This window comes from Aethalodelphis obliquidens, unplaced genomic scaffold (assembly GCF_003676395.1).
Source record: "Aethalodelphis obliquidens isolate GAN/ISIS:26980383/991018 unplaced genomic scaffold, ASM367639v1 scaffold53, whole genome shotgun sequence".
Taxonomy (NCBI): domain Eukaryota; kingdom Metazoa; phylum Chordata; class Mammalia; order Artiodactyla; family Delphinidae; genus Aethalodelphis; species Aethalodelphis obliquidens.
The window spans coordinates 13,642,825-13,660,053 of NW_020837997.1; the positions used below are offsets into that span (position 1 = coordinate 13,642,825).

Here is a 17,229-nt window from a genome sequence, read left to right on the forward strand (position 1 = left end):
CTTTTTTTTTTTTTTTTTTTTTTGTGGTACGCGGGCCTCTCACTGTTGCGGCCTCTGCCGTTGCGGAGCACAGGCTCTGGACGCACAGGCTCAGCAGCCATGGCTCACGGGCCCAGCAGCTCCGCGGCATGTGGGATCTTCCCGGACCGGGGCACGAACCTGTGTCCCCTACATTGGTAGGCGGACTCTCAACCACTGCGCCACCAGGGAAGCCCAATTACAGACTATTGATTGGAGTTCCCTGTGCTACACAGTAGGTCCTGTTGATTACCTATTTTATGTATAGTAGTGTATAGTATAACTCATTTTAGGGCATTTCAATCTTGTGATACTTGGGATATACTAAAGACAGATATCTGTTTGCTTTTAAAAATACTAAGTATTATTTCTTAGTTATTGGCATTACTAGTAAATAAATGTTTTATTTTACATCGTAAGATCTTTATCACAAGTATCTCCCATGCTACATTCGGGACTATACTAAAGATAGTGTTTTTAAAAGAAAACAAAAATCTAAGTATTGTTTGTTAATTATTAGCATAATTAGTAAATCAATGTTTTAATTGATAAAGTCTTTAGCACAAGCATATCCCATGCAGTATTTAGGATATGGTTTTTCAAAGTTATGTGTTTTCATACATCTGAAGCATTATTTATTAGTAGTATTAACAAATAATTTTATTGTATTAAAGAACACATTTTTACTATTATTTAGAAAATAATGCTTTTTTGTTTGTTTTTGTTTTTGCAGAACGCGGGCCTCTCACTGTTGTGGCCTCTCCTGTTGCGGATCACAGGCTCCGGACACACAGGTTCAGCGGCCATGGCTCACGGGCCCAGCCGCTCAGCGGCATGTGGGATCTTCCCGGACCGGGGCTAGAACCCGTGTCCCTAGCATCGGCAGGCAGACTCTCAACCACTGCGCCACCAGGGAAGCCCCTATTACTTATTATTTAAAATGAAATTTCATTAAAACCATCTCATTTTATTTAATTTTTATTTTACATTGGAGTACAGCTGATTTACAGTGTTGTGTTACTTTCAGGTGTACAGCTTAGTGATTCAGTTATACATGTACATATATCCGTTCTTTTTCATATTCTTTTCCCATTTAGGATATTACAGACTTGATTGGAGTTCCCTGTGCTACACAGTAGGTCCTGTTGATTACCTACTATGTATAGTAGTGTATAGTATAACTCATTTTAGGACACCTAAATCTTGTGATATTTGGGATATACTAAAGACACGTTTCTGTTTCCTTTTAAAAATACTAAGTATTGTTTCTTAATTATTGGCATTACTAGTAAATAAATGTTTTATTTTACTTGGTAAGATCTTTAGCACAAGTATCTCCCATGCAACATTCGGGAATATACTAAAGATGGTGTTTTTAAAAGAAAACAAAAATCTATTGTTTGTTAATTATTAGCATAATTAGTAAATCAATGTTTTAATTTAATTGATAAAGTCTTTAGCACAAGCATATCCCATGCAGTATTTAGGATATGGTTTTTCAAAGTTATGTGTTTTCATACATCTGAAGCATTATTTGTTAGTAGTATTAACAAATTATTTATTTTAATAAAGAACACATTTTTACTATTATTTAGAAAATAATGCTTTTTTTTTTTTTTTTTTTTTTTTGTCCGGGGGTACGCGGGCCTCTCACTGCTCTGGCCTCTCCGTTGCGGAGCACAGGCTCTGGACACACAGGTTCAGCAGCCATGGCTCACGGGCCCAGCCGCTCAGCAGCATGTGGGATGTTCCCGGACCAGGACACGAACCCCTCTCCCCTGCATCGCCAGGCGGACTCTCAACCACTGCGTCACCAGGGAAGCCTCTATTACTTATTATTTAAAATGAAATTTCATTAAAACCATATCATTTTATTTCTTTAATTTTTATTTTACATTGGAGTACAGCTGATTTACAGTGTTGTGTTACTTTCAGGTGTACAGCTAAGTGATTCAGTTATACATATACATATATCTGTTCTTTTTCAGATTCTTTTCCCATTTAGGATATTACAGACTTGATTGGAGTTCCCTGTGCTACACAGTAGGTCCTGTTGATTTCCTATTTTATGTATACTAGTGTATAGTATAACTCATTTTAGGGCATCTAAATCTTGTGATATTTGGGATATACTAAAGACAGATTTCTGTTTGCTTTTAAAAATACTAAGCATTGTTTCTTAATTATTGTCATCACTAGTAAATAAATGTTTTATTTTACTTGGTAAGATCTTTAGCACAAGTACCTCCCATGCAACATTCGGGAATATACTAAAGGTAGTGTTTTTAAAAGATAACAAAGGGCTTCCCTGGTGGCGCAGTGGTTGAGAGTCCGCCTGCCGATGCAGGGGACATGGGTTCGTGCCCCGGTCCGGGAGGATCCCACATGCCGCGGAGCGGCTGGGCCCGTGAGCCGTGGCCGCTAAGCCTGCGCGTCCGGAGCCTGTGCTCCACAACAGGAGAGGCCACAACAGTGAGAGGCCCGCGTACCGCAAAAAAAAAATAATAATAAAAAAAATAAATAAATAAAAGATAACAAAAATCTAAGTATCGTTTGTTAATTATTAGCATAATTAGTAAATTAATGTTTTAATTTAATTGATAAAGTCTTTAGCACAAGCACATCCCATGCAGTGTTTAGGATATGCTTTTTAAAAGTTATGTGTTTTCATAAATCTGAAGCATTATTTATTAGTAGTATTAACAAATTATTCATTTTAGTAAAGAACACATTTTTACTATTATTTAGAAAGTAATGTGTTTTGTTTTGTTTTGTTTTGTTTTTTGCGGTACGCGGGCCTCTCACTGTTGTGGCCTCTCCCATTGCGGAGCACAGGCTCCAGACACACAGGTTCAGCGGCCATGGATCACGGGCTCAGCCGCTCAGCGGCATGTGGCATCTTCCCGGACCGCGACATGAACCTGTGTCCCCTGCATCGGCAGGCGGACTCTCAACCACTGCGCCAGCAGGGAAGCTCCTATTATTTATTATTTGAAATGAAATTTCATTAAAACCATCTGATTTTATTTCTTTAATTTTTATTTTATATTGGAGTACAGCTGATTTACAGTGTTGTGTTACTTTCAGGTGTACAGCTTAGTGATTCAGTTATACATGTACATATATCTGTTCTTTTTCATATTCTTTTCCCATTTAGGTTATTACAGACTATTGATTGGAGTTCCCTGTGCTACACAGTAGGTCCTGTTGATTACCTACTATGTATAGTAGTGTATAGTATAACTCATTTTAGGACACCTAAATCTTGTGATATTTGGGATATACTAAAGACACATTTCTGTTTCCTTTTAAAAATACTAAGTATTGTTTCTTAATTTTTGGCATTACTAGTAAATAAATGTTTTATTTTACTTGTTAAGATCTTTAGCACAAGTATCTCCCATGCAACATTCGGGAATATACTAAAGATAGATTTATGTTTTCTTTTAAAAACACTAAGTATTGTTTGTTAATTATTAGCATAATTAGTAAATTGTTTTATTTTAATTTATAAAGTCTTTAGCACAAGCATATCCCATGCAGTATTTAGGATATGCTTTTTAAACATTATGTGTTTTCCTACATGTGAAGCATTATTTATTAGTAGTTTTTACAAATAATTTTATTTATTTTAATAAAGAACACATTTTTACTATTATTTAGAAAATAATGCTTCTGGTTTTTTTTTTTTTGCAGTTCGCCGGCCTCTCACTGTTGTGGCCTCTCTCGTTGCAGCGCACAGACTCCGAACACACAGGCTCAGCGGCCACGGCTCACGGGCCCAACCGCTCCGTGGCATGTGGGATCTTCCCGGAACGCGGGACGAACCCGCGTCCCCCTGCATTGGCAGGCAGACTCTCAATCACTGCGCCACCAGGGAAGCCCTGCATTTTTATTTTTAATAATTTAATTTAAAATTCAGTATATCCCACGCAATATTTGCAATATTCTTATACTCTTTAATAGCTATGTATTTTCATACATTAGAAGTATTACTTATTATTAATGTTACCTAATAGGTAATAGTTATGCTAATGAAGAATAAGCATTGTTTTATTAATGCTGCTTAGTGAATATTTTAATAAAGAACAAGTATTTATGATTATTGTTTAGAAAATTATGTATATGCTTACTATGTTAATTTACAATTTAGTACAAGTATATCCCGTGCAGTGTTTGGGATGTATTTATACTAAAGATAGTACTTTTAAAGTAAACTGAAATCTAAATATTGTTTGTTAGTTATTAGCATTATTAATAAATAATGTTTTATTTTAATTGGTAAAATCTTTAGCGCAAGTATATCCCATGCATTATTTGGGATATATTTATACTTTTTAATGGTTACGTATTTTCACACGTTAGAAGCATTACTTACTGTTAACGTTACCTAGTAAGAAGTTAATATGTATGTTAATTAAGAATAATCTTTGTTTACTACTTAGCGCATAATAGTTTGAAAAAGAAAAAGCATTATTAATATGACTTAGAATGCTACGTATATTTTTACTAAGTTAATTTAAAATGTGGTACGAGTATATCCCAGGCAATATTGGGGATGTATTTATACTAAAAACAGTCAGCGACTGGGGATGCATCGTGCCGACCCATTCGCAGGTGGACGAGGTGAGGCTCCCCGTGGTTCAGCGCCGAGGGGGAGCCGCCAGCCCCATGCCAGCTGCTCCTGGGCTCCACCTGCCCAGCACCCTCCCCCGTTCCCCCTGCTGACCTGTAGTCCTCACGGGTGGCGATGAGGCTGGACACGTTGCGCAGGATGCCGCCTCCGCTCTCGATGATGGCCAGCGAGTTGCTCTGGCACTTGTAGGTCAGTGTGCTGACCAGGAAGCCCAGGGCGCCATCCACCTGGCAGATGGCGGCCTTGTTCTCCGTGCTGTGCGCTGAGAGGTTCCACAGGGCGCTGAGCACGCTCTTCAGGGTGGACTCCTGGGCACAGGGCAGGAGCAGGAGGGGGGTCAGTGACGGGTCCCCAGCCCCACCCACCCCCGGGCCCTCTCCCTCGAGGCGCCGACACAAGGCACCCAAATGCCTCTTCGAGTAGAAGTCAAAAGTAACACAACCAGGGGCTTCCCTGGTGGCGCAGTGGTTGAGAGTCCGCCTGCCGATGCAGGGGACGCGGGTTCGTGCCCCGGTCCGGGAAGATCCCACATGCCGTGGAGCGGCTGGGCCCGTGAGCCATGGCCGCTGAGCCTGTGCGTCTGGAGCCTGTGCTCCGCAACGGGAGAGGCCACAACAGTGAGAGGCCCGCGCACCGCAAAAAAAAAAAAAGTAACACAACCGGCCACAGCAAGATCTTTTGGGTTGGAAGCCCCCGGTCTGGACCCGCTGCCAGGCGGCGGGTTGTCCGTCTGGCTTGACTTCCCCCCAAGGTGGCGAACTCACCACCTGCTGCCAGTGCCTCCCAGCCACGTGGCTGGCACCCCGCAAACGTGGCCCCCGCCACCCCGCCCGGGGCCCACCTTGGAGGCTCGCAGGACGCACTGCATCAGGGCCGTCATGCTGCCCACCTCCCTCAGCACCTTCTTGCTGTTGATGTCCGCCCTCCAGGACAGGTTGCGCAGGATGCTGGACACCACCTGGGCGAGTGCAGGACAGGCTGTCTGGGCCCGGGCCCAGCTTCCAGGGTGGCTCACAGGGCCCACCTGCAAGCCCCACGGCGGCAGGTGGCAGAGCCCAGGGTTGCCCCCCACCCCCGGCAGCACCACAGCCCCCCGGGTACCTGGTGCAGCTCCTCACTCTCGGACGCCAGCTGGGCCACGATGGCCTCCATGCAGCCCCGGCGGGCGCACAGTGCGGCCTGTGGGGTGACACGGGGGTCATGCCATGGCGGGAGGTGGGGCGGGGGCACCTGCCGCGTTGACTGAGCACCTACTATGTGCTGGAGCTCGAACCCCACCCCCCACCCCATCTTCACCACCACAGCGGAGGGAGAGCGCTCGCCCTGTTGCTCTGATGAGAAGACAGGCTCCGGCAGGCGCAGACACCCTGCCCAGGCCCAGAGGCCCCCGCTCCACAGGGGCGGCAGCAAAGGGGCCAAGAGGATGGTGGCCTGGACCCCAGGCCTCAGTCTCCCCGCCTGTCCCCGCCTCTCAGTGCTGCTTCGAGGCGGGGAGGAGGCCAGCAGGTCTTGGCCTGGGGGATGCTGGCCTACCCGCCGGCCCACCCAGGCACCTTGTTGGCGACGTCCCCGAAGGTTAGGTTGGTGAGGGTCATGCCGGCGTATCGGCGCAGGGCCAGGTTGAGAGGGTCCCGGGTCATCTTGTGCATCTCATAGTCAACCTGCAGTAACTCCGCCACGGCCTGCAGCCCACCTGTGTGGACACGGCAGGGCTGGGGGCAGGGGGGCGCCCCTCACCACCCCGCCTGCCCACCTCCCAGCCTCTGCCCGCGCAGCTCACTCTACCTATACGCCCTCCCCTCCCTCCGATCTGCTCTCCTCAAGCCCACCTTTGAAGCCCAACTCTGAGAACACCTCCTCCAGGCAGCCTGGCTGGCCCAGCCCCCTGCGTGCCCTGCACCTTCACACCCGCCTCTTTTCTGCCCTCAGCCCCCAGTCACACTTCGTCCGGCTGCCGGGCCTTTGCACATGCTGTTCCCTCTGCCCGGGATGCTCTTCCCCACTGTTCACCCAGTTTCCTGGGTCCCCTTCTGCTCAAGAGTGACTTCCTCAGGGAAGCCCCCAACTCCCCAGATGAGAAGTTCCCAAAGCATTAGCCAGCAAGCCGCTGAGGGCAGGGCTGGTGGCTGCCCCGCTGCGTCCCCAGGACGGACCAGACGGCGTGTGCTCAGGAGCCACTGCTGATGGCTCACACACGCGACTTTTTTTTCCTTTTTTTTCTTTTAGTTTTTTGGCCATGCCACAGAGCATGTGGGATCTTAGTTCCCCGACCCGGAATCAGACCCGCGGCCCCTGCAGTGGAAGCACGGAGTCTTAACCACTGGACCACCAGGGAGGTTCCTGCACACACAGTTCTTTACTCACTAGGACAACTGGGTTCTCACTTTACAAAGAGTAAATGGTCGGGACTTCCCTGGTGGTCCAGCGGTTAAGACTCCATGCTTCCAAAGCAAGGGGTGCCCGGGGTTCGATTCCTGGTCAGGGAACTAGATCCCACATGCTGCAACTAAAAGCCTGCATGTCCCAACTAAAAGATTCTGCATGGGGACTTACCTGGTGGCGCAGTGGTTAAGAATCCACCTGCCAATGCACGGGACACGGGTTCGAGCCCTGGTCCAGGAAGATCCCACATGCCGCGGAGGAACTAAGCCTGTACGCCACAACTATTGAGCCTGCGCTCTAAAGCCCGCAAGCCACAACCACTGAGCCCATGTGCCACAACTACTGAAGCCCGTGCGCCTAGAGCCCGTGCTCCGCAACAAGAGAAGCCACCGCAATGAGAAGAAGCCCGTGCACCACAACGAAGAGCAGCCCCTGCTTGCCGCACTAGAGAAAGCCCACGCGCAGCAACAAAGACCCCAACGCAGCCAAAAAATTTTTTTTAGTTAAAAAAAAAGATTCTGCATGCTGCAACTAAGACCTGGTGCAGCCAAATAAATAATTTTTTTTAAAGAGTAAATGGTCAGCGGGAGCAGAAGGGAAGGAACCTGCAGGAACCCAAACACACACAGCCCTTCCCCCTTGTTCGGCAACAGGATCGTCCTCAGGACCCGGGACCGATGAGGCAGCTTTGCTGAAGAGCACGCCAGTGGGGACCACCCTGGGGAAGGGGCTTAGCAACACAAACCTACAAACTTCCAAAGCGAACCTGTACGTGTATGTGCACAGCAGCACGAGTCACAACAGCCAGAAGGTGGAAACAGCCTGAGTGTCCATCACCAGACGATGGAGAAACACACCGTGTCCCTCCACACACGGGGACGTCCCTCAGCCACGAAAAGGGGTGAAGCCCTGACCCTCGCTACCACATGGACGGACCCGGAGAACACGATGCTCAGTGAGAGAAGCCAGACACACAGTGTGTGATTCCATTGATGGGAAACGTCCAGAACAGGCAGAACCACAGACACACGGCATGGGTTCGTGGTTGCCAGGGGCTGGGGAGGGGGATGGGGGGCTGAGTGGTTAATGGGGACAGGGTTTCAGTTTGGGAAGATAAGATTAAAAATGGTTAAGACAGTAAATTTTATGTTACATATAATTTACCACAGTTTAAAAAAATGTTTAGGGAATTCCCTGGCGGTCCAGTGGTTAGGACTCGGTGCTTTCACTGCTGAGGGCCCAGGTTCAATCCCTGATTGGGGAACTAAGATCCCATAAGCTCTGCAGCGTGGCCAAAAAAAATTAAAATTTAAAAAATGTTTAAATACGTAATTATAAGTCGGAGTGGGGAGCTTCCAAAGCCTTTTTGCTTCTTAATCTGGAAACGCCACTCCCGGGAACCCACACAAAGGAAAAAAATAACAATAGGGAAAAAGAGGTTGAACTGAACTGTGCATGGGGCACGTTCACTGGATGAGCCACTCAGCTCATCACGCATCCCTTGCCTGACTGACAGACACCAGTGACATGCCAGCATTTCCATCTCGGGACCCCTGTACACGCTGAACATTTTTTTGAGGACCCCAAAGAGTTCACTTGGGTCACAGCTCAATATTTATGATACTGCCACCAACAACAAAACAAACATCCCAATCAAAAAATGGGCAGAAGACCTAAATAGACATTTCTCCAAGAAAGACATACAGATGGCCAAGAGGCACGTGCAAAGATGCTCGACGTCACTTATTCTTAGAGAAAGGCAAATCAAAACTACCATGAGCTACCACCTCACACCCGTCAGAATGGCCATCGTTAAAACGTCTAAAAATAACAAATGCTGGAGAGGGTGTGGAGAAAAGGGAACCCTCCTACACTGTTGGTGGGGATGTAAGTTGGTGCAGCCATTATGGAGAACAGTATGGAGGATCCTTAAACAACTAAAAATAGAGTTACTATATGATCCAGCAATCCCACTCCTGAGCATATACCCGGACAAAACTAGAATTTGAAAAGATACATGCGCCCCTGTGTTCACAGCAGCACCATTTACAATAGCCAAGACATGGAAGCAACCTAAATGTCCATTGACTGATGAGTGGATAAAGAAAATGTGGTATATATAGATACAATGGAATATTACTCGGCCTTAAAAAAAAGAATGAAATAATGCCATTTGCAGCAACATGGATGAGCCCAGAGATTATCATACTAAGTAAAGTATGTCAGACAAATACCATATGATATCACTTTTATGTGGCATCTAAAATATGACACAAATGAACTTATCTACAAAACAGAAACAGACTCATGGGCACAGAGAAGAGACTTATGGTTGCCAGGGGGGAGGGGGTTGGGGGGAGGGATGGAGTGGGAGGCTGGGATTAGCAGATGTAAACTATTATATATAGGATAGATACACAACAAGGTCCTACTGTAAAGCACAGGGAACCATATTCAATATCCTGTGATAAACCATAATGGAAAAGAATATAAAAAAAGAATGTATAGGTAACTGCATCCCTTTACACCTGAAACTAACACAATATTGTAAATCAACTATACTTCAATAAACAAAAAATATTTACCACACTAGAAATGAAAACGGAGAAATCTTTTAACCCCAGAACGCACAGCCCAGCGGTCCTCAGAGTAGGAGTGCCTGGAAAAACCCCTCTGAACACACATGCGCACGAGAGTGAAAAAGGCAGATCGCATCTTCGTGGAATTATCAACATAGCACTGAGTGTGCAGGCCTCTCGGAAGGAGCTTGGTAACCTCCAGCCGTCCCTGGACCGGCTGGCGGAGGAAGGACTCCAGACCTGTGCCCTCTTGTAAAATGTCCGCCACTCCAGATGCCCCTCCCGGAAAGGCTGCTCCTGGGCGCTCCCCCCCACACCCACATTGGGTTTCGAGCGCCCGAGTCTATGTGGCCGGACCACGTGAGACCTTACAGAACCTTTGGTTTGACCATCTGCTGGGTGAGAAGTAGTGCCTCGTTTGGCCCTTGATGTTTCCTTTCCCCATGTTTTGATTACTTTTATGCGGAAAAGATGCTGCAGTACTCCCAAACCTAAAACTTCACAGGGTCGCTCCGCCTCGACCACCCAGTAGCTCCGATTCACCTTTTCTCCTGCCTTCCCGGCCTCTCCCCTGTTCTCTGAGCCCCAGGACCACTAGTGCCGAGAATCTGCCCTGCACTGGGTGAGGCCCGGAGGCCGTCCAGATAGCTCCAGTTCGCAGGGGCGGCGAGGGGCACTCACCCAGCTCGTTCATGGCACGGCGGTATTCCTCGTCGAAGGAGAGCTTCATCACGGCGCAGGTGGCCTGGCAGATCTGTGGCTCGATGGGGACCGGGACTGTGGGCAAGGGGACCGGGTCAGAGCCCTTCCACTGCAGGAAATGTCGCCTGGTGGGTCCCCGCCCCTCCCTGCAGTCTCCACCCTGCAGACCTGCCAAGACCTGGAGCTTTACAAAGTGCTGCCCGCCGGGCGCGCGGGGTCACCCCCAGAGCATCGGCCCCTCTGAAGTGAACGAGGAGGGGCCTGCCTCACCCAGCCTGGTGCTTAGCATCTGATACTAACTTTGCAGGCGGCCCCAACAGCTAGGAATCTCAAACTCTGCCCCCGCCTTTCGAGGGTTAACTACAATCTTTCCATTCAATCAACGACCGTTTCTTGAGCGTCCACCTTGTGGCTATCCCTTTGCCAGTCTGTCTTCACAGGTTCCCAGGAGGCCTCAGCCGGCGCGTGGCACAGAGCAGGTGCCCGGCAAAAGCCATAGGCCGCTGTTACTGCCAGCGGTGCTGCCCTGGCACCTGGGGAGCCCAGACTGCCGCCCAGCGCACAGAAGCTGCTCACTCACTCACCGCCGCCGGCGCCGCTGCCCTCGGGCCCACCGTCCCGGGCCTGCAGCCAGTCCCAGCAGGTCTCACAGTAGGCACGGATCTGCTCGAGCACGTGCAGGACGCGCATTTCCTTGCGCGCCAGACCCTGGTCCGGCTGGGAGAAGACGATGTTGTGCAGCGCTGCGTTGGCGCGCATGCGCGCATCCTTGGCTCCCGGCGCCCCTGGGGTCCCGTTGCGACCCCCAGCCCCGGCCTCGGTGCCGTGCAGGATCTGCAGCAGCAGCGGCAGGCAGCCCGAGCGGCGCATGGCCACGCAGCTCTCAGGTGAGCTGGACATGGCGAGCAGCGTCCGTGCCGTGTCCTCCTGGTCACGCGTCGCCAGCATGGACAGCAGCCAGAAGACCACCTCCACCTGCGAGGGGCAGGAGATGTCAGGGTGGGGAGCCCCGCCTGGTTCACCTGGCCCCAGACGGGCCCACCTGCGCTCCCCCTAAACGGATGAGAGTCCTATGACTTCAGCCCAGGAAAATCTCTTGCTCACCCCACTACCCTCACCCTGCATCCTCCCGGGGAGCAACACACACACACACACACGCACACACCACTGCAGAGATGCCCCCAGCCCATGAGAGCCAAATGTCCACCCCATCAGCTTCACCAGTACTCCTAGGGGTGACCCCCTACATCTAAGTCCAGAGTGCCCCTCAAATACACAGAACAGGTATCCACACCCACGCCAGGCTCCGCACCACAACCCAACCTCCCGACTCACTCCAACTCAGGATGACCCTCCCACACCTGGGGATGCTTTAGGGAGGCCTGGAGAGGGAGGGGCCTTCGAATGCAGCAGGGATGCAGGACCCACTTCACCGTGTATCCCAACCCAGCCGGCCGCCACTGCCCCCACCCCGCCTCTCAGCATCCCCCCCCCGGACTCCCCTCACCTTGCTGTTGCCCGGCTGAGGGGCACCATCCTCAGGGTGCGTGGGGACCTCGGCCTCTGGGTCCTCATCCATCGGCATCGACTTCACTGCCAGCAAGGCCTGTGGGGAGAACGCCAGGCCTGCGGGTTCCGCGCAGGGGCACCCCACAAAGCGCCCAGGCTGCTGATGCCTGCCCTACCCCCACGACGATGTGGCGGGGGCCGCAGACGGATTCCTGAACCCTGGGCAGGGCCTGGGGGTCTCCCTGCTGCCTGGGGCTGTCACCACGCACTAGGGCTCTGACTTCGCCCCTCCTGGTACCTGGGGCTCGGTCTGTTGCACCCGGTCCTGTGCCGACAGCAATTCCTTGTCTATCTGCTCCAGGCGGGAAGCACGGATCTGCGTGGGAGAAAGGGCACACTGAGGAAATCCCACCTGGCTCCGACTCCGCCCACACTCCCAATATGGCCCCTTCCCCAGTCCAAATCCTGCCCCATGCTGACTCCACCCAGTCCCTGGTTTGGCCCCATCCATTGCCAAAACCCCACCCTGGGCTCTGACCCCGCCTCCTCCTTGATATGGCCCACCCACTCTCAACACCCCCACCCCCACCCCCAGTTATCTGACTCCACTTCCTGATCCCACCCAAGGTCCAACCCTCAAGCCCAGGCTCTGGCCCCGCCCACAACTTAAACCCCAGGCCATCCCTCCGGACCCACCTATTTTCTGACTTGGTCCCGCCATTTGACTGTCAACGCCCAAGTCTTGGTCAGACTCGGTTCCTCGCACTGGTCGCCCCGTCCCTATCGTTCTGGGACTCTGTCCTCTGAGCCGGGGTCTGCGCTAAGCCCCCTATGGCTCCGCTCACACTCCGCTCTTAACTCTGGCTCCGCTTCCTGCGTCAGGCCCCACCCGCAGGAGTCTCTGTCCTCTGATTCGCCCGCAGGCATATAACCCCGCCCATTAACAATATCTGCGCTCCTCCCACAACAATATCTGCGCTCTGATCCTCCCGCTGGTGTATGGCTCCGCCCAGGCTCCGCCCCAGCCGCACCTGCGCCCGCTGCACCATCTCGTCCGAGGTGCCGAAGCGCTCCTCCATCAGCGAGCGGATGTGCTGGGCTTCGAACTCCAGCTGCTGCCGGATCAGATCCATCTGCATCGAGAACTGCTGGGAGGGGCGGGTGGGCCTCGGTGAGCTGAGGGGGGGCGATACCCGGGCGAGGGCTGGGCCTCCGCTCCACTCCGCCCCCCGCCATGGGCGGGGCGGGGCGGGGCGGGGCGGGGCACTGCAAAATCCCGGGCAGCTCCGCGCGCTCACCGTCTCCACGTGCGGGAGTTCGTCCAGGCGCTTGGATAGGCCCTGCAGCTGCGAGTAATACCAGAGCTTCTCCTTCTCCTCCTTCTCGATCTCATTCAATAGGAAACACCTGGCGGAGGGCCGGTCGGTGGACGCGGGCTCACAGAGCGGGAGACGTTGCCACGTGTTTGTTTACCCTGACTTTTGTAATCACTTCTGGGGTGCTTACTGGGTGCCAAGTTTAATAGGTAGTGTGGCGAAGTCTCGCCCGTGGTGCCCCTGGCACTGGGGTGGGGATGGAGTGCAGAAATTATTTGAAAGTAAAAAAGGTAACTCCTTTGTAAATTTTGGTCCTCGGAGAAAGGCTCTGAGGAGGCTGTTCTAACAGCTCTCGAACACCGGCTAATCTCCCTCTAGCCTACACAGGGCAAACTTCAGGCTCGGATTGCTCCAGGTGCAGTAGAGTCTCCCTCTTCACACCCTGTGAGGAGACACTGCTATTTCCATTTTACAGAGCAGAAGTCTGAGGCTGGCAGGGGCTAGGGTTCTTGCTTGAGGTCAGACAGCAAAGCATGGACTTAACTCCAGGCTGCTCCAGAACTTCCCCGTCTGACCGCACACAACGCAGCTGGGCTGAGCTAGGTACCCAGACCCTGCCTCCTCCTTCTGGCCTCAAGTCCAGGTTTCTTGGGCCGCAGCCCTTTCTCCACAAAGGCTGCCTTGAGTCTCTCTGGCTCCAGGCCTGACTGTGAGCCCTGGCACTGGACACAGCCCTGTCCCTGGTGACGCCTGTGTGTCCAGGACCCCTGGGGACGTCTCCCAGGAGCCTTCCCCTCTGCCAGGAACACCCCCCCCCCGCCCTTGTCCTCCAGCTGAGGTCAGTTGGGCCAGGAAAGGGGGCTGAGGCACCACATGGGGATGGGGCAGGGAGTGGGCAAGGGGGCTCATGATGTGGGTGGAGCCTTGTGACCACTGCCTGTGGCAAGGTTCCCCGCCATCTCACCGTTCCCGGTCCAGTTCCTCTAGCAGCTGGATGGTGGCCCGGCTCAGCTCCCCAAAGCTGTCCTTGGAGGGCCCAGAGCTGTGCACCGGGCTTCCCTCGGGGGTCCGGGCAGTGGGCTCAGGGACCAGAGCCGGGGGCTGGAACTTGAGGTTGTACAGGCTGGTGATGTCCATCTGCAGGGCTGGATGGGCGCAGAGGGAGAGGCTGACGTCAGCACGCCCCCTGCGCCCCCTCCTCCCAGCTCCCTCAGGAAGCAGACCAGCGTTGGCCCCAACGTGCGGGGGGGGGGGTCCCCAGGCCAGCCCCTCACCTTTCAGCTGCTCCAGCACCTCGGTCTGCCCCGAGGACACCAGCACGCGGGCCTCCTGCTCCAGCTTGCCCTGCAAGTGCTTCAGGACCTCCTGAACATGGAGGCCGGAAAGAGAGCGGTCAGTGGTCCAGCCCCCTGTGAGATGCCCCTGTCCTGCCTGCCCATCCCTGGGCCCAGCGCCCTGGTGTTTGTCCCTGTGACCCGGGTCCACGTCCTCCGCCCAGCCTCCCCTCGCACCTTCATGCCCGACGTTTCTGTCTCCAGCTTGGACAAGTGGCTTGAGTTATCCCGAAGCTCCTGCCTCAGGTGACTGTTCTCGGCCTTCAAGGCCTCCACCTGCCGCACCAGCTGCTCGTAGGGCGCCACGGAGCTCGTCATCTTCAGCTCCTGCAGCGCCTGGGCCCACGGGAGAGAGGGATGATCTGAGGGTCTGGGTAGGGGGCGGCCCTCGACCTAAGTTCCAGCCCTGGGTTGGGTCTCAGGCAGGGGTGGCTGGCGTGGACTGCTGCAGGCGGGATGGTGCTGGCCCAGGGAATCTGGGGGACAGACGGCCTGGCAGTTGGAGTGACGGACATAGGCAGGGACAACGGGAGACAGAGGGACAGAACTGTCGGAGAGGTGTTCAGACAGACAGCTGAACTGACCAACAGACAAGACACAGACAGACACTGGCCATCACTGTGGGGCTTTTAGACACACAGACGGACAGCCAGACAGTTGAAACTGGCAGGGGGACTCACCAGCCCAACGCCACCAGGCTCAGAGACACACAGCCAGAGACAGAGAGACAAACAGACAGATGGACGGACAGCCAAGACCCTCTCCTGAATGAGCACAGCCGCCCAGAGGCTGGGTGGACAGACTACCAGCTGGCCCAGATGCTGGCCAATAAGAACGCCGTGAAGGTTCTAAGAAAGCGATGGACGGGCTGATGGTGGCCCCAGCAGCTGGACAGCCAGCCAGCCAGACACAAACCCACCGTAGTCATCCTGGGGGTCTGCAGCCCGGACACCCCCTCCAGCAGCGGCTGGATCCGGAGTAGCTACCTGCTCGGCCCTGATGCCCCTCCGGTCAGCGCTCTGTCCCTAGAGCCCCCGGAGGCCCCTGCCCCCGCCCCTGGAGCCGCCACTGCCACTTGCTCTTTGTGTGTCTGGCTGCCCTTCTTGCTACAGCCCAGCCTCCTCCCTCTGTCCAGCTAGCCGGTGTCTCCTCCCTGGCTTGGCCCTCTTGACCGAGCGGTCCCACCACCGGCCCCCCTTTCCTCTTTGTTCCCTTCCCATCAGCCCTCACCCCCTCCCTCCGCCTTTGTCTGAGATGCACCAATGGCAGCCCATCCCCTCCGCCACCTCCTCCCTGGGAGCCCCCTCCCCCTGCCTGCCTGAGCCCCCTCCCCAAATCAGTCAGCCGCCCCTGCCCACAGGGGGGCACCTGCCCCTTCCCTCTCCCTCCACCACCGGGGCACACCCATTCCTTCACTCGCTCACTCATTCTCCCTCTCCTTCCCCCCAGGAGCCCCCCCACCCACTGTGGGCACAGCTGGGCCTGGAGTAGGGGTAGGGGGGGCTCGGCCCCAAGGAGGAGTCAGTCCATTCTAACCACTCAGAGGACCTACTGCGTGCCTGGCCTTGTCATCTGACACCTTGTCACAGTCCTGAGCCTTGAGCCTCAAGGATCAGCATTCGACTGTTCCCAGAGAGAGAAACTGGGCCTGGGGGGACGCAGCAGGCATGACTGGGACCCAGACACCGTCCTGGAAGTGGTCACAAGTCCAGGCAGTGCTGGAAGCACACAAGCCCCTCCCCCGCTGCAGGCCTCGGTTTGCACATCTGAGGAATGGGGAGAACTCGGTCTACCAGGCTTATCTTATGGGCCGACTAGAGGGCCAGGTGGGATGGTGGTCATGGAGCAGACAGGACAGTCCCATGGGTGACAGTGTGTCAGGTGGGGGAGGCTGGCGCCTGAGGACCACAGTCCCCTCTCTTACCCTGATACTGATCCTGCCCGAGGCTCAGTCGGGGGTCCCAGCTGGGGATCAGGACCCACTGGCGCTGTGGCAAGATCCCTGGGGTCCGGCTGGGGCCCTGTGTCCTGGCTGAGGCCACCATGCCATGCCCAGCCAGGGGGAAGCACTAGTCCCGTGCATGCCCCTCCCACTCGGCAAATCCAGACCCCTCCTGGGGCCCTCTCCCCAGGCTGCCCCCAAGGGGCTCTTCTGGAATGGCCCAGACCGAGCCTCAGACCTTTCACTCCCCCCACAGGAGTGACCCAGTGGTCACTCCTGCGTCCCCATCAGACTGAACTTGGTAGCAGGGCCACGCATCAGGCTCCCTCCCATTCCAACCTGGATCCCCAACACAACACTCCCACCAGCCCCTCAAGCTCTACCCAGCTGGCCCCTCCCAGGGCAGCCTCGCCAGCCTCTTCCCGGCCTCCCACGATCCCCTTTTCATGCACAGACAGAGGGCAAGTTGCGAGTTGGATTCCATTTCTCCCCTGCGCCAATGCCTCCACGGCTCCCCAGTGCCCTCAGCATAAGCTGTGAGCCCTCTGCTTACAGCCCGCATCACTGCCACCGGCAGCTCTCTTTCCCCCAGGCCATTTCACATGCAGTTCTCCTGCCCGGAGCACCTCTCCTAACTCCTGCCATCGTCACAGGCCACCTCCTCCCTCCTGTCTGCCCCTCACCCCCAGGCTGCCTCGGGGGACCGCATCCGAGATGTGTGCACCGATAGGAAAGCACCAATAGCTAGGGGTTTTGTCTGAATGACAGTGAGGGGCCGCACGTCCTCTAGTTAAGCTGCCACCCAGAGAGG

At 53.7% G+C, this 17,229-nt stretch overlaps 1 protein-coding gene across 1 annotated transcript in view; it reads right to left on the minus strand.

Moving 5' to 3' along the window:
• The window catches only part of APC2 (APC regulator of Wnt signaling pathway 2), a 23,592-nt gene extending 8,764 nt beyond the window's left edge, over positions 1-14,828 (minus strand). Inside the window, exons 1-13 of the mRNA XM_027086009.1 lie at positions 14,654-14,828; positions 14,417-14,507; positions 14,107-14,287; positions 13,125-13,233; positions 12,858-12,971; positions 12,125-12,202; positions 11,825-11,923; positions 10,902-11,292; positions 10,297-10,392; positions 6,208-6,347; positions 5,756-5,833; positions 5,496-5,612; positions 4,748-4,962 (exon numbers count right to left, since the gene is read on the minus strand). Of these exons, the coding sequence (XP_026941810.1) occupies positions 4,748-4,962; positions 5,496-5,612; positions 5,756-5,833; positions 6,208-6,347; positions 10,297-10,392; positions 10,902-11,292; positions 11,825-11,923; positions 12,125-12,202; positions 12,858-12,971; positions 13,125-13,233; positions 14,107-14,287; positions 14,417-14,507; positions 14,654-14,794 (1,850 nt within the window). The 5' untranslated portion in view covers positions 14,795-14,828. The remainder of the gene's footprint in view (positions 1-4,747; positions 4,963-5,495; positions 5,613-5,755; positions 5,834-6,207; positions 6,348-10,296; positions 10,393-10,901; positions 11,293-11,824; positions 11,924-12,124; positions 12,203-12,857; positions 12,972-13,124; positions 13,234-14,106; positions 14,288-14,416; positions 14,508-14,653) is intronic.
• Positions 14,829-17,229: the final 2,401 nt, after the last annotated feature.